At 31.5% G+C, this 25966-nt stretch overlaps 1 protein-coding gene across 2 annotated transcripts; it reads left to right on the forward strand.

Moving 5' to 3' along the window:
* Positions 1-18032: 18032 nt before the first annotated feature.
* On the forward strand, positions 18033-23961 carry LOC113846717 (inactive protein kinase SELMODRAFT_444075-like). 2 transcript variants are annotated; one of them, XM_027475284.1, is made up of 8 exons: positions 18033-18395; positions 18551-18684; positions 20564-20658; positions 21282-22354; positions 22490-22650; positions 22809-22885; positions 23006-23327; positions 23415-23961. In XM_027475284.1, exons 1-8 carry the CDS (start codon positions 18206-18208, stop codon positions 23562-23564), a joined length of 2202 nt encoding a protein of 733 aa, XP_027331085.1. In that variant the 5' UTR covers positions 18033-18205; the 3' UTR covers positions 23565-23961. The 2 variants fall into 2 exon arrangements, with proteins under 2 accessions (XP_027331085.1, XP_027331086.1); XM_027475285.1 differs by lacking the exon at positions 18033-18395 and having other exon boundaries at positions 18645-18684; positions 20564-20676.
* Positions 23962-25966: the final 2005 nt, after the last annotated feature.

Below are 25966 nucleotides of genomic sequence, written 5' to 3' on the forward strand. Positions count from 1 at the left end.
TTTATACTTTTCCAATTCATTGTAACAAAGATAAAGGTATAAATGGAGTGTAGAAATAGAAAGATGAGATATGAGTGTGGTGATGGAGTCAAGTAGGTTTCACACTAAGATGCTAGCTATCATTTAATATTAGAGGGTTAGGGTGACTTAAAAAAGAAGAGGGTGAGAGCGCTTGCAATGAAAGATAGGTGTGATGTTATGGGTTTACAAGAAACTAAAATGGACGAGGTTAGTGAGGGCTTGTGTAGATTCTTGTGAGGCAGTGATGAATATGGTTGGGTTACTAATCCGACAAGGAGTAGGAGTGGAGGTATGATTGTGCTATGGAACTTGCAAAAAGGAAAACTATTGTACTCTTTTTAGGGTGGTGGCTTCTTAGGAGTATGTTTGGAATAGACACAAGTTGTAAATAAGGTCATTATATTGATCAATATATATTCACCTTGTGCTTCGGTGGATAAGAAAAGATTGTGGCATAACCTATTGATAACTAAAAAAAGACTTGGTGGATCATGTTGGTGCCTCTTAGGGGACTTTAATGCAGTCCACAAAAGCTTAGAGAGAAAAGTTGGTGTAAGGAGTGTGAGTAGAGTGGAAATAGAAGGTTTCAATAGCTTTATTGATGATATGTACCAATGATAGAGAAAAGGTTTACTTGGTATAAGGTGACGCATTGACTTGTAGGAAACTAGACAAATTTCTAGTTTTCGATGAATGGATTAATGTGTGGAGAGCTTCAAAACTAAAGGCATTGGAGCGTGACATCTTGGATCATTGTCCATTAATTTTGGTCCACAGGAATACTAACTGGGGATGTAAGCCCTTGAGATTCAACAATTATTGGCTTCATCATCCTTCTCTTGAGTGGGTGGTATCTTCTATATAGGATGAACCCATACAAAGTAGGTGGAAGGCATTTATACTCAAGGACAAGTTAAAGAAGCTCAAAGGGGTCTTGAAGGAATGGAACGTGAATGTGTTTGGGAACATTGATATCAATATTGAAAAAATCATCAAGGATATTAATGATTTGTATTTGAAGATGGAGGAAGGTGAACTTACTAATGAAGATAAGATACTATTGAAGTTCAAGACTAGTGAGGTATAGAGGGAAAAAAGAGATAAAGAATCACTTCTAACTCAAAAGGCAAAAGTGAAATGGTGCAAATTAGGATATGTCAATTCTAAATACTTCCATAGATGTGTTAAAGTGAACAAAGACATAACAATATCGTGACATTAAAGGTTGATGATGCATGGCTTGAAAAGGTTGAGAGCATTATGGAACACATCTTTGGTTACTTCCAACAACACTTCAAGGCAAGAAAATGAAGGAGGCCGCTTTTAGAGGGAATCACATTCCCTAGGATCTCTATGGAGCTCAATCTTGGTCTTGTGGCCCCGTTTGAGATGGAAGAAGTGGAGGACATTATTTATAGCGTGTTTTAGAGATTAAAGTTTGGATTCATATGGTTTCAACTTTGCATTCATAGAGCAATTTTGGAGCTTATTGAAGGAGAAGGTGCATGGCATGATGGTGAATTTCTTTCATAATTTGTCTCTCCCAAAAGCACTTAAGTCATACTTTGTTGCACTTATACCGAAAGGAACGTGTCCCCAAGATATAGTGGACCTTGAACCTATTTCTTTAATAGGTTGTTTGTATAAAATCATTGCGAAAACATTGGTGGGGAGATGTAAGAAGGTATTGGAGGGTGTAATATCTAGTAATCAAATGACGTTTGTCCCAAAAAAGGCAAATGTTGGATGGTATGGTAGCATTGAATGAAGTGATTGACTATGCAAAGAAGGACAAGAAGACATGTTTTATCCTAAAGGTTGACTATGAGAAGGCGTATGACTCCATTGAATGGATATACTTGTTATACATGTTGAAGAGAATGGGCTTTGAAAACAGATGGTGCAAATGGATAGAAGAGTGTGTATGTGGGGGGTAATCTTTCTGTACTAGTAAATGGAAGGCAACTAAGGAGACGGATTAAACAACGGGATCCCTTAGCCCCATTTCTTTTTGTGATAGCCGCCAAGGGATTAGGGGGTTTGATGCAAAGTGCAGTAGACAAGAATCTTTTCAAAGGTCTTATGGTGCATAATGAACCAATGGTTTCTTATCTCCAATATGCGGATGATACTATAATAATGGGTGAAGCAACCTTGCAAAACTTGTGGAGTCTTAAAGTAGTCTTGACAAGTTTTGAACTTGTCTCCATAATGAAGGTTAACTTCATTACGGGAGTTTGATGCAAAGTGCAGTAGACAAGAATCTTTTCAAAGGTCTTATGGTGCATAATGGACCAATGGTTTCTTATCTCCAATGTACGAATGATACTATAATAATGGGTGAAGCAACCTTGTAAAACTTGTGGAGTCTTAAAGCAATCTTGACAAGTTTTGAACTTGTCTCCATAATGAAGGTTAACTTCCACAAAAGCAATATTGTGGGAATTAATGTGGATGAAGCCTTTCTTCAATAAACTTAAGATTTTTTGCATTATAGAGTTGGTTCCATCTCCTTTCATTTCCTAGGAATACTAGTGGGTGCTTTTCTGTTGAAAATGGAAATGTGGAATACTATGCTTAAGACTTTAAGGAAAAGACTAGGCAATTGGAAGAATAAATATGTTTTCATTACTGGACAGGTAACTCTCTTGAATTCCGTGGTTGAAATGGTAGTGGAGGCCATACATATACAAAGGACACTGAAAAACTTTTGTGGGTGAAATGAGACCTTATGTGTGTTAGCAAGAAAAAAAGGAACTTGATATTAAGCATGTGGAAAGATTTAATTGGGCACTACTAGAAAAATGGCAATGAAGGGCGTTAACGAATCAAGATGCATTATGGAAAAGAATTTTTGTAGCAAGTACAAGTACTCTTATGCCTCACCTAATGTTATGTTTCAACATGCTAAAGCCTTATTATGGTGGAAGAATATGAAAAGAGTAGGGGAATATACAAATTCTTAGTTCAAAGAAGGAATTAAAAAGACTTTGAGGAATTGTGAGAATACTTAATTTTGGAAGGAGACTTGGTTGGGTACTTTTAACTTGGCATCTAGGTTCCCAAGGTTGTGTGATCTTGCCAGTGATAATGAAAGTTGTGTACTGAGTAATAGATTGTGGTGCAATAGGAGATGGAGGTGGGATATCATTTGGAGGAGATCATTGAGAGGATAGGAGGAGGAGGAAACTTCTAACTTGTTTTCTATTTTGCAGGATTGTCATCTACAAGAAAATGTCCTTAATAGATAGGTTTGGGTGGAGAATTGCATTCTTGGTTAAATCTGCCTACAAGTGCATCATCATGTCACGATTTTCTACGGTGGGAATATTACCTCCTATGTTCTTATACTTCCTAGCAAAAGTGAGGAAATCTTGGGCACCTAATAAAGTTATGGTATTTAGTTAACAAGTTATTTTGAATCGTTTCCCTTTTAAGGAAAATTAATCCAAAGAGGTTTTAGGGATAAATTGGACAATGAATATTATGTATTTTGTAGTCATAACATAGAGACTCTACACCACCTCTTTTTTTCATGTCCATTTGTGGTTCATGTGTGGCAACAACTATATTTTTGGTTTCATTTGTAACAAAATGTGGAAGGTTACTTTTGTGGCATGGATGATGGCCTTGTGAAGTATTTGAAAGTATAGGAATGCAATTATGGATAATTTGTAGTGGGTCTATGTTTATTTCATGATTTTTGGTAATTTGTAATCTTCATAATTGCTCCTATTGTAATTTTGGGATGAATACCCCCTTATACTTAATATCAATAGAATTTTTTATGTTTATAAAAAAAAATAGATACACTTCATTAGCTTTTATTTTTCTCCATCTTATTTTAAAAAAATTATAATATCAACAACGAATATATATACATTTTGTTAAATTCTCTTTTTCTTTTCACCAAATTAAATATCTTTTGACACTTTTCTTTAGTTAAACTTGTTGAAGATGCTTTATTTTTTAAATGTTTAAATAATTTTATTATTCCTTTCATTTAATAGCTAATGTACCGTGTCCAAGAAAAAGTTGAATAATTTTTATACATAAATAATTTGTATAAAGTAGGAGTATAATAAAATTATATAATAATTTAAGATTTTTTATGTGAACTTCTAAGCATATAATAAGAAATTAAAAAAATATTTTTAACATAAATTTCAATTATTTTAAAATAATTTAAAATATTTAATGAAATTTATTTTATTTTCTAAAATAATGAGTTGATCGTATCAAAACTAACAACTTTAATCATATTCATTAGACACGAATAATTTGTAGAATAATCTATTTTCACGTGAATTAATAAAATTTGTTTTTTTATTAAACAAATTAAAAAAAGATTTTAAAAAAAGTTAAAAATTAAAAGCATATTTATTTTTTAAAACAATTTTTTATTTTTAAAAATAAAATATAATATCAACTCTAAGAATACAAAATTGATGAAATTTAATAAGATAGAAGTTTGACGCAAGATATAATTTTAGTATCAATTCTTTACACTTATATTGATACAAAGATACATTCTTTATTTTTTTTTAATAGATTTAATATATTTTAACAACCTAACTTTTCTTATTATTTTTTTATCATTAAAATAAGTTTTTTATTCCCTATTTTACTAATCAACCTCACAAATAAATTTACAAGATTTAGAATATATTAAATTAGATATTTTAATTAATTAAAATTTTATTTTATTTTATAAAAATTATTAAAAAATAATATTTAAATAAGTAAATAAAATAAATAGTTTAAATATGATTTAAGCAATCCTTCAACTATAGTTTTTAATATTCAACTATTATTTTAAGGCAAATTTATTTAAATAATGCTATTTTTAAAACAATTTATGAAAATAGGAATTTTTTGAAATAAATTCCCTATCTAGTGCGATATTTGGCCAGTATCGCACATGCATGTCCAATAGAATATTTTTATTATGATTTTAATCTATTATTGATCTTCACCCTTCGATATTAGTTCAAACGTTGTCACGTGTCATATGATCGGTTGTATCATTCCAACAGTGATGATAGCAGTTTGAAATGAACGGCGAGGGAAAAAAGGGACATGTGCCCAAATCTTAGGCAGTATCAATTCTGACAAATCAACCGAGCTATTGGAGCATGTGTGGTAACACTATCTCAGGTCTTGACACGTGGCTTTATTGAAATGGGTGCCGCGAAGGCGCTTCTTCTTCCCCCTCCTCCTGTATTCCCTCCATTAACGCCAGCCACACAAAATTTGTGTATTTTTTTTCTGAAATTTCTCTAAACGTTTTTTTGATTTTGCAGTGTTATTAGAAAAATCTGAAGGTAAAAAAAAATTGTAAAATATATAAGTTATGTTTTATTTGTAGAAAAAATAACTGTTTTGTTTTGTTTTGAAATTTCACATAGGTGCTGATGCCAGTGAAGTATAGAAGTGATAATCTATTTTCGTCGATCCTCTGAGATTAGTAAAGAATAAAAATTTCATATATATATTTTTTATAATTTATTTGAGCGGTTAAATATTTATTCCTTAGTTTTATGTAAAAAATTTGATATTGTAAAATTTGAATTATTTTTTGGTTAAAAAATAGATTTAGAATTAGATTAATTGTTGTTATATGTAATGCGATAGTTTAGCATTAAATTTTAAAATTTGTTAGTATATTTAGGTTTAACTGAACAATTGAAAAAATAGTAAATTATGTTTAAAATTTTGCATAATGTCACTAAAAATAGATGAAATATTTTGAGTAATTGTTAAATGAAATATATTATTGGTTTAGGGTTTTTATATAACCTTTTATGCCAAATTGTATTTATATAGTTTACTTAAATCATATTATTTTTTATATCATTTTAAATTATATCAGAATGTATTATCTTTATTAAATTATTTTACATCATTTTTACATTTCTTCCCATAATTTTGTAATTTTTTAATAATATCTATAAATTTTTAATCATTTATACATAATAAGTTACTACAATCATACATAAATAAAATGTTGATATTATTTATATATTATTTTCTTTCTTAATCAAATTTTCATCACACTAATACGATTTTATTTTATCTACTAATTAAAAAAAATTCAATTTCATATAAATAACTAACAAAATATTACATTTTTTAAAACTACAAATAAATAAAACTCATAATAAAAAAATTTAAAAACACAAAATTATAATTTAACTAACCTTATAATATCACTCTCCACAATTTTTTTCATCTAGTGTAAAGATCATACATTTGCGGAATGCTTATACATAGCCCTTAAAAATTGGATAAAAGAGTGCAACTGAAATAATACTAGCAGTTAATGACACATGTCATGTTCCCATATGTATCGCACTCTGTCGTTTGATAGCCCTGCCGCAGTTTGACCAACGATATACCTATTGTTCTTGACCAGTCGATACTATTCTGCAGTCAAAATGTGTCACCATCCAAACCATCCATCATTTGACATTCTTGTTTAGGCAATACTTATTCTCTCTCTAGCATGTGTCTTGCTATGCATGACTATCGTTTGAAGGCAAATGATAGTAAATTAGAAAAATTAATAAAAAAATACTATATCAGACATGTAGGTGTGATATTGTACTGATCTGGCTAAAAATTGCATCAGACAAAAAATTTATTTTAAAAATAGCATTATTTTAAATAAATTTGCTTTATTTAAAGTGCTTTTCTCATTTTTATTTTTAATATTTTTATAAAAATATATATTTCCTTTTCAAAATCAATCTTCTCTGAAAAGAAATAAAATGCGTTTTAAATCAATGTTAAGTTTTTAAGCAAAACCTAACATATATAAAGAAAATTTGATGAGAGAATCAGAATTAGCTCAGTCATACTTGATAGAAAATAAGTGATAAAATATCACTAATTTTTTATAACATACTTATTGTTGATTTTTTTTAAATTATAAATAAGTTAATAACTTGTGATATATATATATATAATTTAAAAATTAAATTTATTAAATTTTTTATGATGTGCATTGAGAAATTGACTCATTTAATTAAAAATTAAGTGATTAATGGTAATTAAACTTCCTTTTCTTTTAATATTCATAGGTATAATTTTATTTTATTTTTTGTTAATAACATTGTTTTAAAGCAAAAGCTAGTTTATTATAGTAAGCTGATCTTATTAAAGCTTTCTTGAATTGATTATTTTTAGCTTCTAATCAAACAATTAATTTTGAGAGATTCTCTTTAGTTTTTTCTTAGAATTTTGATAATGTCTTAAAAAATCTATTTGTGATTCTTTGGTATGAAACTTGTCCAACAACATGCCTACTATTTAGGAATTTCAATTAAGCATAATAATCTATCTAGAATTTTTTTCATTATCATCAATAAACTAGATTGGAAAAATGAATTTTTAGTATAAGGTTATTTTTGTTCAATCTTGTCTTTTAAGAATTCTTAGTTATATAATACAAATTTAATTAATTCATATTCTATATGTAATAAAATTAATGGTATTTGAAGCATTTTATTTAAGGATCCTTTTCCTTTATAAAGTGTCATCTCATTGGACGACAAAAAATTTGTAAATCTAAAGATGAAGGGATTTAGGAATCTTTATTAGCTCAATTTAACTTATATGATAAAATTGAGTGGAGGTTTATTAATTCACAAAGATTCTAATTTTTGGAGCTTATCTCATAATGGTAAGTTTTTCATTAAATCTGCCTATAGCCTATTTACAAATCCTATGAAGAGTCCTTCTTCTTTTAATAATATTCTTAAAATAGTTTGGAAATAGGAAAGGCCTCTTAAAATTAGCTTATTTCTTTAGAAAGTAACTCATGATAACTTCTTAACCAATGATGAGAAGTTTAGAAGAAAAATGTTTAGTGTTAATCTTTGTCGCATATGCAAAGAGACGGTTGAAACTGTTATGCAAGTCTTTAGAAAATGTTTTTATGCTATTTGATTTTGGAAATATTTTATTTTTCATGATAATGAAGCTATTTTTTTAAGTGCTGGTATTTTTTTATTGTCTTGTAATCTTCTTAAACATAAATAGAATAATTTCTTGAATTTGAACATATTATTTGATGTTATTTCTTAGTTTTTATGGATGGATCAAAACTCATCTGTCTTTAATCATAATTTTACTCTACCTAATATTTTAGTTAATAAAATTTTGGTTTATGATGTATATCTTCTTTCTTATTTTGGGAGTTATTTCAGTGCTCTTTCCTCTTATTTCTAAGTCGTTCAAGCTTATTATGGATGAATGCTTTTCTATCTAAGCAAGTTACTTCTCGTGAAGGGTTGCTTCGAGACAATGGAGAGACATTTGTGGTTGATTTTTCCATTATGCTTGATCTATGTTCTCCTTTGTATGTTGAATCATGGAAATTATTTTTGGGAGTCAAGCTTATTTATAGATAAGATATTCAAGTTATTTGAATTGAAAGTGATTCTAAAGAGGTTTTGATTTTAATTTTGAATATTCAAAACTATACTCATACCCTTTATTTTCTAACCCAGTATGTTAAGGAAACTTTGAAATCTATTCAGTTTGTTAGACTTGTCTACATTTATAGGAAGACTAATCAATATGTTGATAAGCTTGCTAAATTAGGTTTAATAGTCTTTTTTCTTTACCTTTTATGAACAGCCTTTTGTTAAGTTTTACCCTTTTATTTATGGTGAAAAATGACAGTTTGTAAACAAATAATCTAAGAATAATCTGATGACTGAATTTAGGTCTTCTTGGTTTCTTTTAAGTGTGTTGTTAACGTAACAGTAAAATAAACGTTGCAAATTCAACGATTTAGCAAGAATGGTGAATAATAAATACGTAAAATTGAATCAACCGTAAAGGTTTTTACAGAAACTTACTTAAACAGGAACTAAAATTACATGAACAGAAAGCAAAGAAAAGCAAATTAAAAGTAAATGCAGGAATGTAAATGTGTAGAAACATAAACGAACGACTCTTAACAACGATGAATAGCGATCACCGTGAGCCTTCTAGTAGCTGGTGTCTGGCGTGGTGTAAGATTTCAGTATGCAGGGATTTTTAGGTGCAGTGTCTAGGTCCAGAAAGTCGTCCTTTGTAGAATGGAATTTTGGAGTATTTATAAGCAGAAGGACCACTACAGTTCTCCTTCTTTTGCAAGTACTTCTTAGTAACTGTCTTCAACTACTGATGTCCATTATCTACGATTGTTTGTGATCGTGCTGTCAATTGGGACTTATTCCATAACCGCTATCACCCACGATCTTTCTTCATGTAGTTGAACTTTTTCCTGGTGGTAACTGTTGATAACCATTAGTGACCGTTTCTGAGCCTTGCAATGCTTTTGAATCCTATCCGAACTTTTGTTTTCTCTCTTTCGAGCAGTTCTGGGAGAAATCTAAGAAGCTCATTTAGTATTATGACCTTAAAATAATTTTCCCTTAACTTCTCTTTTCGACTGATTTTGGGAAATTTTAGAGCTCTTCTTGGCCTCATGGACTTAGAATATTTCTTCTGTTATTCCTGTTTTTAGAGCAATTCTAGAAGAAATCTGGAGCTCAAACATTTTTGTGGACTTAGAATATTTTCTAACCACTTCTTATTTTTTGAGCAACTTTTGGGTGTCATAGGCTTGAAAACTCCTCAAAACTTCTCAAAAAAAACCTCTAGTCTTGTGGACTCAAAATATTTTCCTGTCTTTCAAACAGTTTTGAAGGAAATTAGGGATGTGACAAAAGTCTTTAAAACAAATCGAAATGTGACTTTTTCAACAGAAATTAAGGTTCTAAACAACCTTCCAGCACTTCTTAGATTCAAGCCTACTTTTTACTAAAGAATGGGGCTCATTTTTTTACCCTTTAAAACTCGTCAAAATGTAGCTTCTTCCAATATGTTTTTATAACTTGGAAAATTTTTCCTGGGTCATTCTAGCTACCTTTCTGAGCCACCTCTTGAGGAGGAGAAGCTGACTATTTGGAAATCCCAAGTACTCTTCCCTTTTTCATTAGGGTCGAAACCTCATGCATTTTTAGGTCTTTTTATTCCTTAAGAATCTGTTGAGTCTTCTTTTTCTGTTGATGGGGTCTTAACATTCTCCTCAAAGTATAACTTGGATTCTCTCAAGAATGCTCACAAAATATTCCGAATCATGCCTTCTGTAACCAAAGACTTGTATTTGCCTTGGTTCGATAGAGTCGAGAGCGAAAAACAAGATAGCTGGAGAGCCATAGGAATTTTTGATGTCATTCAATTGTCTAGGTACAATTTATTTTACAATTTTCTTATGATCATGAGTTCTCTTTACTTTTGGGATCGAGTGACTAGCTCTTTCCACATACCTTTTGGTATGATTACTCCAATTCTTTTCGATATTGCAGCCATTACTGGGCTCAGACCGACTGCTCCTTCATTTCGACCAGATTCTCATCCCAAAAACCCTGATGTTATCCTTAACTTCTAAAAATGCTCCTACTAACTCTTCATTACTTTGAATATGAATCTAGATGGCCTCGTTACTGACGAGAAACATGTTGCTTTCCTAATGTTTTGGCTTTCTACATACATTTTTCGCTCGAGATCGCTCCAAGTGCCAAAATCACTCCTTACTTTCGCCTAACTTTTGCATGAAGAGTCCTCGATTTGTCTTGGGAAGCTTATTTTAGGGAATTTATATGAAAACTTAAATGAAGCAGTAGTTTCATTTAGGTCTAATGACTTTCCTTCAGTCATTAGTAGGCCTTTTTGGCTGCTTCAGCTTTGGCTGAATGCTATCTTTGAAGAGAAATTACAGAGCTCTGAACCTCCCAATATTTCTCGAGAAATAAAGGGATTTCGATGGACCTTTTTGACCACAAATGTAGCTAAAAAACATTATTGCAATGCTTTTCGACAATATTTTAAGTTTTTCTTGTTTCTTTATACTTTTACTCATCAACTTGCTCCTTTTTTTGTTCAAAAGGTAAGGCCAGTTTGGTTTAAGCGCCCTTTTTCCTCAAAAACTCCAAGTGCCCAATCTGAGAGTTTAATGACATGGAGAAAATTTCTTTCGTGTCAGCTTCTTTTTTGTAGTTTCACCCTAGACCCTATCAGGTGGTTGCCTATCAACCAAATTTGGTGGCTCAACAATTCGGCCTGGGCCAATTGAAGCCTTCTTTCATGTTAGAGGAGTCCAATCAAGACATTCTTGAAAATGCTCGAAAGAGCATTGATGATCTGAATGAGGCTATTAGTTTCTTCCAAAAACGTAGGCAGAAATTTCTTTTGTCGAGTTCGAACCAATCTACCATTGTACCAGCACTTTTCAAAGTTGGTGGTATTTTTATTATCGTTAACATGAAATTTCTGTCAAGGCGTGCAACCAGAAGATGACTTTTAAGCGATTTTTAGAGTACTCTACTTACCACAAAGAATATCTCAAACCATTTTTGAAGCTGCTCTTTCTTTAAGAGAGAAGAAAAAAAAGAAAGAGTAAATAAGTACAAAGAATTTCATCCTTTTGACAAGTTTATAGAAGAAACCCTTCAAAAAATTTTGACCAACTTTTCCACCTTTGCCAAATTGCAATTTTGCTTTAGCGTTACCAATAATTTCTTCCAAATGGGTAGATTTACCTTTGACATTTTTGAATGAATTGTCCCCGCCTAGGAGCAGGGTAATAGCCTCAAAGTTTTCTTTAAAAACTTATTTATATCCTCTTCATCTCAAAATTCAAGATGTAAGAATTATTACAAAGTTCAAATATGGTAAAACTTTTTTCCCCAGTTTTTCTCGAAGTCTCCTTTGCATTTTTAATTAAATCTAACTCGAAATTTTATATTTTGCAGCTCTTCCAACAAAACCTTTTGTTGGTCAATATGAACCAGAAGATTGGGAGGAGGATGAGCCTTCCAAGAAAAAGTAGAAATCTACTCGAAAAGGTTCCTCGTTGTTTACTCTCCAGCAGGGTTCTTCGTGTGCACCCAAAATTGCTTCTGGGGCATCTAAGGTAAATATTTGATTTGAGTTTGACTCTTCTTGAAATGGTTCTAAATTAAGGACTTATCCTTTTTCTTCCTTTTTTCAGGCTAAGACCACTTCTAAGGCTAAGACTCCTGTCCAATCCAAAGTTTCTATTGAGATGGCTATTTCGACTCTTGTGCAGCCGACACCTGATCAACCTTCAATTCCATTAGCGAAGGTAAGTATTATTGTGCTAATTTTAAGCAATATTTTACTTTTCAAGCAAATCTTTAACCTTTTCTTTATATTAGGTTTCAACTGGTGACACCCCAAGTGTCAATTCACCTTCCAAGGTTCAGAAAGAACCTAAAAAACGTTTAACTCCAATCCCTGAACAGACTCGAAAAAAATTAAGAAAGGACCCTGAAGTGGCTCCCCAGATTTTGGCATAGAGGGATGAAGAAGTTGCTCTAACTTGGAGTTCAGGGACCTCGAGTTCTCCTTCGGGAGATGATACCTTGGGCTCAGCAAGCTCGAGTTCTGAAGATCAGGTTCGACCTGGGCAAGCTCCTTTGGTAAGGAACAAATTTACTTGAAAACATTTTTTGTAATATGAGTTATTTTTTAATTTCTCTTTTCTAGGTGCCTTTCGCATCTTGACAAACATCACCTCTGGGCTCACCTAAAGTTGATGTTGTTAATTATCAGTCGGAAGAAGAGGAGCCTTTGCGTGAAGCTATTTTGATTCCTGTTGAGAAGAGGCCCTAGCTTCCTGAAAATTCCCCAATTTCTGTCGAGGGTCCCTCTAACCTTGCAGTCGCTCCACCAAAATCATTAATAAACTCTGAAACAAATTTTGATGATTTTAATGCTATGGTGAAGGAAGACCCAAAAGGGGCCATCAACAAACTTTTGGCCGGTACCTTCACATTTTCATCATCAAAGATGCCCTCAGGGTCACACTCTGAAATCTCCAAGCCTATTGAACCTGCTAAGAAATTACTCAAAGAACTTTGAGCTCTGGTTTTTGAGACAAATTTTATGAAGAATTTGCCCACTGACCAGGTTTTAGTCTCGAAGGTCAAAGATCTGCTGACCTCATTGAAACATCAAATTTCTCCGTTTCTTGAGGGACTTCAACGTTTTGAAACTCTCTTTGTCGATTCTCTGGCCATCATAGACCAAATTTCGGTAGTTGGTTTTGAACATGTTCGAGCCCACCGCTTCTAAGCCTTGCAATAGCTTTTGAATCCTATTTGGACTTTTGTTTTCTATCTTTCGAGCAGTTCTGAGAGAAATCTAAGAGGCTCATATAACATTATGACCTTAGGATAATTTTTCCTTGACTTCTCTTTTCGACTGATTCTGGAAAATTTTAGAGCTCTTCTTGGTCTCGTGTGCTTAGAATATTTCCTCTATTATTCCTGTTTTTTGAGCAATTCTAGAGGGAATCTAGAGCTCAAATAGGTTTGTGGACTCAGAATAATTTTTGATCATTTCCTATTTTTTGAGCAACTTTTGGGTGTCATGGGCTTGAAAACTCCTCAAAACTTCTCAAAAAAACCTCTAATCTTGTGGACTCATAATATTTTTTTGTCTTTTAAGCAGTTTTGAAGGAAATCAGGGATGTGACAAAACCCTTTAAAACAACTTGAAATGTGACTTTTTGACAGAAATTAAGGTTCTAAACAACCTTCCATCACTTTTTGGATTCAAGCCTACTTTTTACTAAAGAATGAGGCTCATTTTCTGATCCTCTAAAACTCGTCGAAATGTAGCTTCTTCCAATATGTTTTTATAACTTAGAAATTTTTTTTTACCCCAAACACCTTTCTTGAGTTTAGATGTTTTTGACATTTGTACCTATAAGTATTTAGTTTAATTTTTTTTTGTTTTTCTTTAAACTTTTTTAACCTCATTGATTAATAAAAAAATCACATATATATATATATATATGTATATAATAATAAATTTAATAATAAATTTTTCAATCTCTACCTATTAATTCACACGTTCAATGACAATGATAAATATAGTATTTATAAAAATTTATATAAATAATAGTAAAAAATTAAGTAAAAACATTTATTGTTAAAATTTAGAATGAGATTAATAAATAAAAATTAAACTAATTGCAAAAAGAAAATATAATTTTGTTTACGGTAAAAATTACAGATTGTAAACAAATAAATTCAAGAGCAATTTGAAACTAAATTTTAGATTCTCTTTAGATTCTTTTAAATGTGTTGTGAATGTGATAATGAAATTGGTGTCGTAAAACAAGTAATTGAGCAAGAATAATAGCAAAATAATGAAGAAATATTTAATTGATGTTAACTGTTGGTAATTGTTCATTGATAGTAATTTTTTTTTACCTATTTCCTCACCTTTTGAGCTCTATCTTGTCTTTAGGACCAGAATGATTTCCTTGTCACTTTATGTTTTGACAAGTTTTAAGAAGATCTGTTGAAAACTCTCGTGGACTTAAAATAATTACCTTGTCATCTCCTGCTTTTGACAAGTTTTAAGAAAAATCCTTGAACTTTCTCTCGTCTCGTGGACTTAGAATATTTTTTCTTCTCAGTTCTTTTTTGACAAGTTTTTAAGAAAAATTTGTTAGCTCCAAATCTCGAGGACTAGGAATATTTCCCCTTGTCGACAAACAAGTTTCAACCGAATCTATTGAAGACCCTCTTTTTCGACTAGTTTTGTGTGTTTTCAATCTAGGACTAAAAAAATTCCCCAAACTCTTTGAAAGGCAATTCGCTTTTCAACAAAAATTGAGGCTCTTCTCATTACCTTTCAAAACTCTTTGAATTGTAGCATTCTTTTTTGACAAGAAATAAGACTCTTCTCAAGACCCTCTAAATCTCCTCGAAGTGTGTTCCTTTTTTCCGCACATAATGAGACTCTTCTCTAGACCTTCCAAAACTTCTTGAAGAGTAGTTCATTTAACAAAATTTTAGGACTTAGATGTTTTTACAAGTTCATGGTTCATCAAAATGTAGGAACCTAAAAACCTAAGGTTCTTTGATTTTAGTTAAAAGACATAGTTATGTCCCACCACAAAAGTCTAGTAGGGACCTTTGTAACTTAAAAAATTTTCTTTTCCTCAAATAAATTTATATATTATTTTTAGTTAAATTTAATCATAAAAAAATTACTTATAACTATAAAATAAATTTTTTATTAAATATCTCACTTTGCACTTTTCATTTAAAATAGTATCATTTATAATATAAATATTGTCATTGATTTATACAAAATGATTTCATATAAAATATAAATATTGTATACAAACTTACGGTTGTCCACTTTATTCATCCATTATATTCTAATTTATCCGGAGAAGGCAATAACACAGTCACAGCAGTTGAATAGCCAATTTTCCGGTTTGGGTAGCAATGGGAGCAACTTGGTCCAACTCTTGCTGGTACGTTGAATTACATAATAATTCACTGGAATGAAGCACTTTTTGCATCATTACTACGAGATTTTGTTTTCATTGGAGATTGGAGAAGTGAGGGATGTATTGAAGAAAGCAAAGTATGTACTCGGATACAATAATTGGGCGGTGGGTGAGATGCTATGTGGCGTTACTAACAACCCATCATTGTCTTATTAGATAATCAAAGCAAATAAAATAATCGTCAATTGCGTCTCTCGTCCTTTTTACATTGTATCTACTCAACCTTTTTTAAAATAAAATTCTGTTTTCAAACAAAAATTACACATCAATTCCTTGAATCATGTTCTCTCTTTTCCTGAAGTAATGTTTTTGTGCTGTTGAAATATTTTATCAAAAATAGAATTGATGTTTACCAATAAAAAATTAACCTATCAAATAGTTGGACATTGTCAAATGAATAATGCAGGAGCAATCAATCTCACAAGCGTTTTATAACTCACTACCAATGATACTCGTTCAATATATTTTTATAATTTTTTAAAAATTTAAAAGAAAAATAATAAATAAAATGAATATTCTATATATATATATATTTGGCAGTTGATAAATTTTTTTCACATAATTTATCTAATATTAATGAGCTTTATTAACTATTGTCACACGCATATGTTATTTAATAAAATAATATTTAATATTTTAATTAAAAGTTTTTTTAAAATTTAAAATAATAAACTAATGTTTATTAATTGTATTTTCTTTTTTCTGCTTAGGAAAGGGAGCTAATGTTTAGTAATTGTATTTACACTAAGTATTTACGATTTATTGTATAGCTTCATTTTTGTTAACGGTTGTGCCACTGTGTCAAAGTAAATTGCTAATGCGATCATTATCTGTAACATGATGGATTATTACTTGGGAAAAATAATTTTGTTATATACTTTACATATTTTTAAATAATTTTTTTATTTTTATAAAATAAATGTTAAACAAAAATATATTCATTTAATTTCTTAAAATTATGAAAAATATTTAATATTTTTTATTTAATAATTAGATACATTCATTGCATGAAGGATAGAAGAATGTGTAAATATTCAGAAAAAAAATAGTTTTTATTTTTTATTACAAGGAAAGATAAAGAACAAACTACATACGGCCTTAAAAATAAAGAGAAAAAAGTTTTACCATTCGATCTTTCATTATTATTATATCTGTATTTTTTACGTTTAAACTTTGACATAAAAATCAGAAAATGATTAGTATTTGATTTTTTTTTATATTATTTATTTATTGTACTTTTTTTATAGGCAAAACATATATTATTAGAGAGAGTTCAAGGAAAATTCAAAACCCACATACACAGAAAAAAATTACTAACTCGAAAAAATAAAAAGTAAAAATATACTTATACAAAGTTAAGACGGATGCAATTTTGTGGGTTCAAATACCAATTTGCTAACAAAATAGTTTTTCCCTTACTAACAAGTGATAGTCATTTCCAGGACCTCAGAATAATAGAATCTAGAACTTCCCTCTCATCTAAAACACCATTGAAAATACAATTTTATTTCTATGTAACCACAAAGACCACATTGTACTTACCCAAATAATTAATAGGCATATCCCTTCTCTTTTATTACAGTCAACACCAACCCAAGAAAGCAAGTGAGTCGATATATCTGAAGGTAAAACCAGTGAGAATCTCAGCCAACGCGCATAAAAGTACTAGATTTGAGATGAAACTGAACACGTTAAAAATAAATGAGTTAGAAGTTCTTCCAAACTATGACAGAAGCAACAAGTTATATCATCAATTTGAACACTTCGATCAATCAACAAACTCTTATAAGGAAGTGTATTTAGCAACAATTGCCAAAAAAATACCAGACACTTAAGAGAGACCTTATTTATTATCTTTTACATCTTAATATATAATAAAATAAAATACTAAAGCGTAAAAAGAAAAAAAAGAGATAGCTTGAAACCTATTTTCTGTTTGATGTACAAGCTGAGTGGATTCGATGGGCAGAAGAAACTACGTCTAAGATTTTCTTAATATGGCATTAACTATGTCAATATATCATATTAGATATAATTTCATTCATATATATAGCATGTTAAAGTTGTTAACATAAACTCTAATCAATTTTGTTTCCATAAAAGTGTTGTCATCTTAGTTGTACCAGAAGTCAAACATAAGTAGCCATGTAAGTGTAGTATTAGCAGCTTAAAAAGTCAGATTAATACTAGTTAATAAAATTGGACCCAGCTTAATTAACGTAGACACTAACTTGCATAAAATTGGGATCCTATCGTGCATAATATATCAAAGACTTGGTATTATGTTATATAAACCAATAATTAATATGAAATAAATTATTTAAATAAAAAACAAAACTCCTATTTCATACACTGATGTTGAGTTTTGGGAAGTCAAAGATTGATATAAAATCAAAAGGAAATTTTTTAATCTCAACTAATGTTTTTATGTATATTATTTTTCCAAAAAAATAATAAAAAATTTACAGCACACGATTTATTTCACATTTAATTTATATTTATGCGGTGGCCTATAATTTCCTTTGTGCTACGTCACAGGACTCAGACAACAGGCCCCTACAAAGGAACAAGTAACAACTCCTCAGGGCTCTTAACACTGGTTAGGTTAACGAACCATGGTTAGAAAATGCCAGTTGGAGACATGGAGGCTCCAAGTTAAGTCCGCAAAATAATGCAACGATCATGGTCACAGTCACACGCAACGCAATGCATACGTGAGAACGAGACAACATACCCGATCCAAACCTTCATTCATTCATTCATCTTCCACTCTTTGAAACTCAAGCACCAATGCTAAGAGACGAAAGCGTAGGTTCTAGAAGTGCAAGGCACAGCGCGACCACCGTCTCCAACAAGGTTCTTGTTGCCGTTAAAGCGGAGAGAGTGATCTCCAACACGGCATTGGCATGGGCCCTCACTCATGTCGTTCACTCCAGCGACTCCATCACGCTCCTCGCCGTTTATTCTCCTCTCAAAACTGGTACCTACCTTATTCAATTGATTCAATTTTAATCACAAAATTTAAATGTTAATTCTTATTACTGGTTCAATTGATTTAACTAAAGTTTGAAGTAATTATGTATGGTTGGTGAATTAATTTGGGTAAGGAAATGCTAAGCGGATGTGGTATTTCAGGCAGAAGGTTCTGGAACTTTTCGAGACTCGCCGGAGACTGTACGAATGGACATGCCGGAAAGTTGCCGGAGCGAATTTCCTATATCTCCGAGTCTTGTGCTCAGATGGTGCTTCAGTTGCACAATCAAATTGAGGTAACTTTGAAATTTACATGAACTGCAAAGTTAAAACTATATATATACTGGTTACGGACTAATTAATAACTTGTGTTCGATATTTTGTGCTGCATATTTTATATCAGATTCACATTTTAAAAAAATTATAATAATATTAATGTTAAAATTGACAAATCACGCACTCATATATCAACCGCTTACCCATACCCGCTGTCACTGGTACTTTCCACACTCTCTTTCGAATTTTTCGCTTCGGCTCTTAACGTTTAGCGGAACGAAAACGACTTGGATTTCTTTAACCTGGATTTTTACTCGCCGAATCGGTTGTTTATCTTTTTCTTTTTTTCATTTTTTTATGACTTTATCATATGTTCACGCTGTCGGTTTTGTCTCATTCTCTTTCTTTCTTTCTTTTTTTCATGGACGGAGGCAAATATTTTGGACAATAAATTTTAACTAATAGTTTTTGTCCATTTTATTTATATCAATCACTTAAAATGTAGTTTCTTCACCAAAAAAGACAATGTATATGCTATCGGTTTTGTTTTTCTGTAACCTGTCAGAGTTGAGGAAGTTTCTGATCCCTTCCAATCAGCTGTACCGGTTTGGCTGTAGTATGTTCGATTCACATCTGCTTTAGAAATATTGTCTTGATAAAGATCTTAATGATTTATCAATAATTGCACATGCATAAAGCTTCGTAAAACTAGCCAGAAAAAAAAAAGTTGACGCTCGTCCATTTAAGGTTAAGGTAGCCAAACGGAGAAAAGAAATTGTCATTTTATATATGAGAAGATAATAATTATCTGATTGAGGAGGTGTAAAGGCTATTCAAAGTTATTTGTTTTAATTAGTTTATATTCTGCCAACTATAAAATTTAGGCGAAGGTATATGTACGGACGCATCCCTTGGGAAAAACTAACCGTATAAAAAATGGACAGTTATTTAAAAAAAAAGCATGTACTCTAAGAAGACGAGAAATTTTCTTCATAATGGGCGCGCGTTATTGGTACAAATTGATTGAGTACTAACCCTTTCACTAGTCATGTACTCCCGTAGATACGGTCCGGGCGAACAATGTGTTCGAAACAGTGTGTTTGCATTAGGGTCTGCCTTAATTACTGGAATGTCAATGGATGACTTGCTTTGAGAGATGTTGAATCCAAGGACCAGAAAACAGGACGTTGAATTAATATGAGACAGTATGGACATGACTAGAAAGGACAATAGGTGCCAGAGTGAATATTTATAAAAATTATCCATTACAAGTAGGTTTTTAATTTATATATCACATGGGATAAAAAGGGATGCAGAATTTAATGGCCAGGAAAACGGCTGTTGTATTTTTGAAACTGTAAGAAGGGATGGAAATGACGACCCAACGACAATTGGGCTCAAATTAACGGATAGTCATAAAGTTACTTGTGATAAAAAAAAGTTATCCATCAAATGAGTCTGCATACACATTTTTGATTATATTTTATATGTATAATTAAAAAAATATTTGGATGATTTTTTATTGAGTTAGAAGTTAAAGTTTTAATTAATTATTATATAATTTTAATATTAAAATAATATTTTTGTTTCACTAGTTCATCAAGATATTTTATTTACTAAAATAAAGGTAATCGATATAAGATGCCGATTGACAAGAGGCATGAGTAAATTATTACTTTTTCGTTTAGGTGTATGAGTTTGAATTTGGGCCTTTTTATAAAATGTGAAGAATAGAACATAGACTATATAGTATCGCAATCAAAATCTATCTACTTTCATTTCTACACTGGAGTTGTTTTAATTGTTCATAAGAATGCATTTTTCGTAAAAGTGTACTATATATCAAGGTACGGCTCAGTACATCAGAAATTGACTTTTTTGTAGTTTTTATGAATGCAGGTTCGGGTAAAGATTAAGGTGGTCACGGGTACTCCCAGTGGTGCTGTGGCGGCTGAAGCTAGATGGAGCAGTTCCCATTGGGTCATACTGGACAAGTAATTAAACATGAAAAAGTATTTCTTTTTTCTGAGCTATTGGTTTGTTAGTTGATTGCAAATATGTTTTCTCAATTTTTTCCGTCCGTACCTCGCATTGACACGTAGATGGGTGATTTCTGCTCTTCATATATTCTTTGCAGAACATTTGCATTGAGTTTTGTTAATCAACAACAGATTTAGCTATACTTGAGAGCCATGTCATATCATTGAATTGCTCCATTGAAATATGCATTGAACAGGCTCAACTATTGTTTCACCGTCTAAAACGAGCAATTATTATTATTTACCATTAAGCATAGAAGGCGCCGATTGCGTGCTTTTCCTCCCGATCAGAGCAGTGTTCAATAAGCATTATAAATAATGAAATGGAAGTTGCGACATTATATTTGAGGTTTGAAGAAGAATCGCCCTTACGGAAGGAGAAGATGGTGGCTCAGTGTGGGAAGAGAATCTTTTAGAACTGAGAGTTTCCACTGGAAGATCATACCAACTTGTTTGAACTAGTTACTAGGATTTGATTGAACAATTGCATCACATAACTTATAATCAGTAATAAGTAGAATTTTTCTGCGTTGCCCAACGAAATATTTGTTGATGAATTCCTAACGTTGCTGAAACAGGAAATTAAAGCAAGAGGTAAAGCATTGCATGGATGAACTCAACTGTAGCATCGTGGTGATGAATGGGTCACAGGCAAAAATCCTCAGGCTTAACTTAGGATGCTCCGATGACCTCCAAACTCCTTTTTTCTCAGCTGCTTCTTCGCCAGGTATAGAAATCGGAAAGCTAAATGGCCGCAAATTGAAGCATTCCACCCCAGTAAGTAGCCCTGAAGAGACGGGTACTTCTGTCACAAGAAACATCGGAGTAAATTCAGTCTCAAGTTCTGACTCGACAACTTCCCCTTTCCTAGTCTATGAACAAAACCCTCTGTACGAGGGTCAGGGTCCGGAGAAAAGAGCACACAAACCAATCAACGAACCAAAAGATTTAAACATTCAGCCATCTTTATACTTCGATTTGGAAAGGGATGTCTCTCCCCCTTTATGGACTCGCCCTCGCCCAACATCATCTGTGGCTAATGATATCCAGACTGTATTTTGGATTCCTCAAAACCACATTATAGATGAGAAGCTTCAAAAAACTGAAAACAACAGAATTATCCAAAGAACTAAATCTCCAACTTCGAAAACCTTACTTGATAACTTTATACATTGTGATCAAGAGATGAGGACAAATGAGCATGGATTTAAGCAAGCCCAAAATAGAAGTTATGTTGCCAACTCGGGCATCAGAGATAATTCCATTCCTTTGGGCAGAACTTCCTCGATACCTCCTCCCTTATGCTCACAGTGTCAGAATAAAGCACCAGTGTTTGGAAAGCCTCCTAGACGGTTTTCTTACAAAGAGCTAGAGAAAGCTACTGATATGTTCTCAGATATTAATTTTTTGGCTGAAGGTGGATTTGGTATGGTCCACAAAGGAATACTAAAAGATGGCCAGGTTGTTGCGGTGAAACAGTTAAAGTTTGGTGGCTCACAAGCAGATATTGATTTCAGCAGGGAAGTTCGGGTTTTGAGCTGTGCACAGCACAGAAATGTTGTATTGTTGATAGGATTTTGTATAGAGAGCAATTTGAGGATTTTGGTCTACGAGTACATATGTAACGGATCCTTGGACCTCTACTTAGATGGTATTCACTAACTTTCTTCATTTCAGTTACATTTTTAGAGCCCTTTCTCTCTCTGTAGTTTGTACTTAAATGTTCTATCCAACTTTCCAATGAGATATTGAGAATTCACATCATAGTCCATTATTTGATTAACAGGAGACGAGAGTATGCCTCAGGATTGGAACTCACGCTTAAAGATAGCGATTGGAGCAGCACGAGGCTTGCGATACCTTCATGAAGATTGTAGAGTTGGTTGCATAGTCCACAGAGACCTTAGACCCAAAAATATCCTCTTAACCCATGACTTTGAGCCTCTGGTAACTTCCTGGCCCTTCCGCATTTTTTTTGAAGTTTTAGCCAAATAGTTGACTTTCAATTATTATTAATTTTTGCAATAGTGTAAATTCAAACGATAATGCATGGATCAAATCAAAAGAATACTACTGTTAATTCCGATCATTTACCATTCATTTAGGTGGCTGATTTTGGGCTTGCTAGATGGCACTCAGAATGGCATATCAATACTGAAGATCGCGTTATAGGAACTTCAGGGTATTTTCCTCTCTCTCTCTCTGTGTATATATATATATATATACATATATATACACATCCCATCAAGATATCAGACATCACAGTTTTGATTATAAGCAAGGCTACCTTACATAAAACTAGGTATCTCGCACCGGAGTATCTTGACGCTGGAAATCTTACATATAAAGTAGATGTATATGCATTTGGAATTGTTTTATTGGAGTTAATTACCGGTCGAAGAATTAGTGAGTTGGAACAGTTCAATGGACACTCGTATCTTTCCGAATGGTTTCACCCTCTACGCATGTTAGAGCCCGATCATATCTTACAAAACGTTCGATCTCTCAACCCATGCTTGAATTCTGAGGCGTCCCTAGAATTTAATCTTCAATTGCAAGCCATGGCACGAGCTGCTTCATTGTGTCTACGTGTGGATCCTGATGCCAGACCCCCAATGTCAAAGGTCTGATTGACTTGTGTTCATTAATAAAAATTTGTTGCTTTAAGATTAAATATTGTGAATTCCCTTTTATTTTTAACGTAATTGCAGATCCTCAGAGTGTTGGAAGGAGGCGATCCAGTTCGTCCTTTGGGTTTAGACGTCAATTCAGTTGGTAACGCAAGTGGCCACTTAAGTGGTCTGACTTCGCACACTCCACCTGAAGGTACAATAAGACATTCTCGTAGACTATCACATTGATAATTTCTTCGGCTCTTTTTGGACTAGAGGATCTGTGTTGTGGCCAATATAGTTCTGTTTGTGAGCTACATAGGAACAATTATCATTTGAAGCGTGGATCCCTCTCGTACACGCATAAACCCTCACGCAAGCACAGCTCTTGGTAATCTGTAAAATGTCATTATCTTACCCTTCTCATTTAAAATAGATTTGTAATTTGGCCGGAGTTTATGGAGCCCTGTAGTTCCTGACTCGCCAGTTTCTAGGGAGCAAAAAGAAGTTCATTTGACAGAGGATGTTTCTCTTTGGTATATTTTCTTTTGGATGCCAAGGGAAATCCTCAATCAAATTAGTTGTACTCCGTCAGCCCCTCGATAAGCGTCAGTTACAAAATGCTGGGCTAGTAGGACTGAAACAAATCACGTCACAATTTCATATACATATGTGTATTTTTTACCACGTTTTCCTTTTTATTTTTTTAGAAGAAAATATATTAATTTGGATTACATGGGGTCCTGCAATTTACAATGAAGTTCCTTTCACATTTTAAACCGTTTCAGCATCCATTTCACCATGTGCACTCGGTAGGAATGTTCATCAATTAGATTTTTAAAAAGTCAATCTAAATCTATTTATAATTCAATTATATGATTTGAATTATAAATCAATATATTTTTATTTTTTTTAAAATTGGTTTAAATTTGATTTTAAATTTTAAATTTGGTTTTAATTCAATTTTAAACTATTTTTACATATAGTAAAAATATACTATAATTTTTCTATATTATTATTATTATTAAATTATTATATTAAAAAAATTTAAATTTTATAATAAATAATATAACATTATATATATATATATATATATATATATATTTGTTAAGCATCAACATTTATTAAAAATAAAATATGAATACAATAGGTACTCTAGTTAGGGGTGAGCATGGATTAGATTTGCATAAAATTCATCTAAATTCATTTTAAATCTAATTATATAGATTAAATTTTAAACTGTTTTATTTTATTTTTTAAAACTAGTTTAAAACTGGTTTTAAAATTTAGATTTAGTTTAAAACTGATTTTAAATTTGATTTTAAATTATTTATAAATTTACATATTGAATAATTTTTTATAAAAAATAAAGTAAACATTAATTAATTTTATAAAGATAAAATAATTTTAAAAAAGTGTTTGGATAGATGTATTTTAAAAATAAAATAATTAGGAGAAAGAAATGAAGATAAAAAAGAAGAAGAAATAGGCTGATTTATTAAAATATTAAAATTATATCTAATAGTAAAATTATTATTTTATTAAAAATAATTATAAAATATATTTTTTATTAAAGTAATTAATTATTATTATTAGTATTTTTAGTATTATTTATTTATTTAAACGAGTAACTATTATTGTGTCGTTATAGAAAGTTCTAGATACATGCTGCAAAACTCAACAATTTTAACTATCAAACAAATTAATAGCCTTTGCTAAGCGGATAATTTATAAATTAAGATTAAACGATTGAGAAAAGATGAAAAATAGAACAATCCAGAACCTACAGTTTTAAGAATTGGACACCAAATATGAAACGTCATACATGTAAAGAACAAAACCGGATTTTGATAAATTAAATCTAGTTTTGTTAAATAAAATCTAATTCATATCTGAATAATAAAAAATGGTGGATAGGGTATCTGGTTATTTTAAAAATCTAAATTTTTAAATCCAATGTGTTATGGTTATAGATTGGATCGATAAATCTAGATTTTTTGCCCACCCCTACTTGATGGTTACATTTGTATCTGTGTAGCTATAAGTAAAATAAATAAAGATAAGAGAGAAGATATTCAGGACACTGAGGTAATGATTTGAGAATGAATTTTGTCTATGTTCTTATTAATTTCAGCAAAAAGATACAATGTTATATACACGTATTACTCTAAAGGGATAAGGCCAAAGAATGTTTTTTTGGCCTAACAAATTACAGCTCATACTATTCTAGAATCTACTCTAGGATCATAACAGAAAATGTTTATATAAAGAAATATTTACAAGAATTAGAACAAGTTGAGAGCTATAGGGTTATACGGGTTTGGGCCATTGTTTTGTTAGCCTCCCTCAAGCTGGAGGTGTATAAAGATCAATCAATTCCAGTTTGGATACATTTGACCTGAAAAGACGATGTGGTAATGCTTTAGTGAACATGTCAACAAGCTGATGAGAGGATGGAACTAGCAACAATCGCATTAGACCTATTTGAGCCTTTTCTCAAACAAGATGGCAGTCTATTTCCAAGTGTTTTGTTCTCTCATGAAACACTCGATTTGATGCAATGTAAAGTGCACTTTGGTTGTCACAATATAATATAATGTTGTAGGTTTGGAACAACGTATTTTTAAATCATTGAGAAGATATGTGAGCCA

The sequence above is a fragment of the Abrus precatorius genome, unplaced genomic scaffold, assembly GCF_003935025.1.
Source record: "Abrus precatorius isolate BTA unplaced genomic scaffold, Abrus_2018 Scaffold8, whole genome shotgun sequence".
Classification (NCBI taxonomy): Eukaryota; Viridiplantae; Streptophyta; class Magnoliopsida; order Fabales; family Fabaceae; genus Abrus; species Abrus precatorius.

Excerpts from the sequence above, each read along its gene's own strand:
- LOC113846717 (XM_027475284.1), top strand. The coding sequence starts at position 18,206 with ATGCTAAGAGACGAAAGCGTAGGTTCTAGAAGTGCAAGGCACAGCGCG. Across the intron at positions 20,659-21,281 it reads CATTGGGTCATACTGGACAA|GAAATTAAAGCAAGAGGTAA; the intron begins GTAATTAAACAT and ends TTGCTGAAACAG. Across the intron at positions 23,328-23,414 it reads CCAGACCCCCAATGTCAAAG|ATCCTCAGAGTGTTGGAAGG; the intron begins GTCTGATTGACT and ends ACGTAATTGCAG.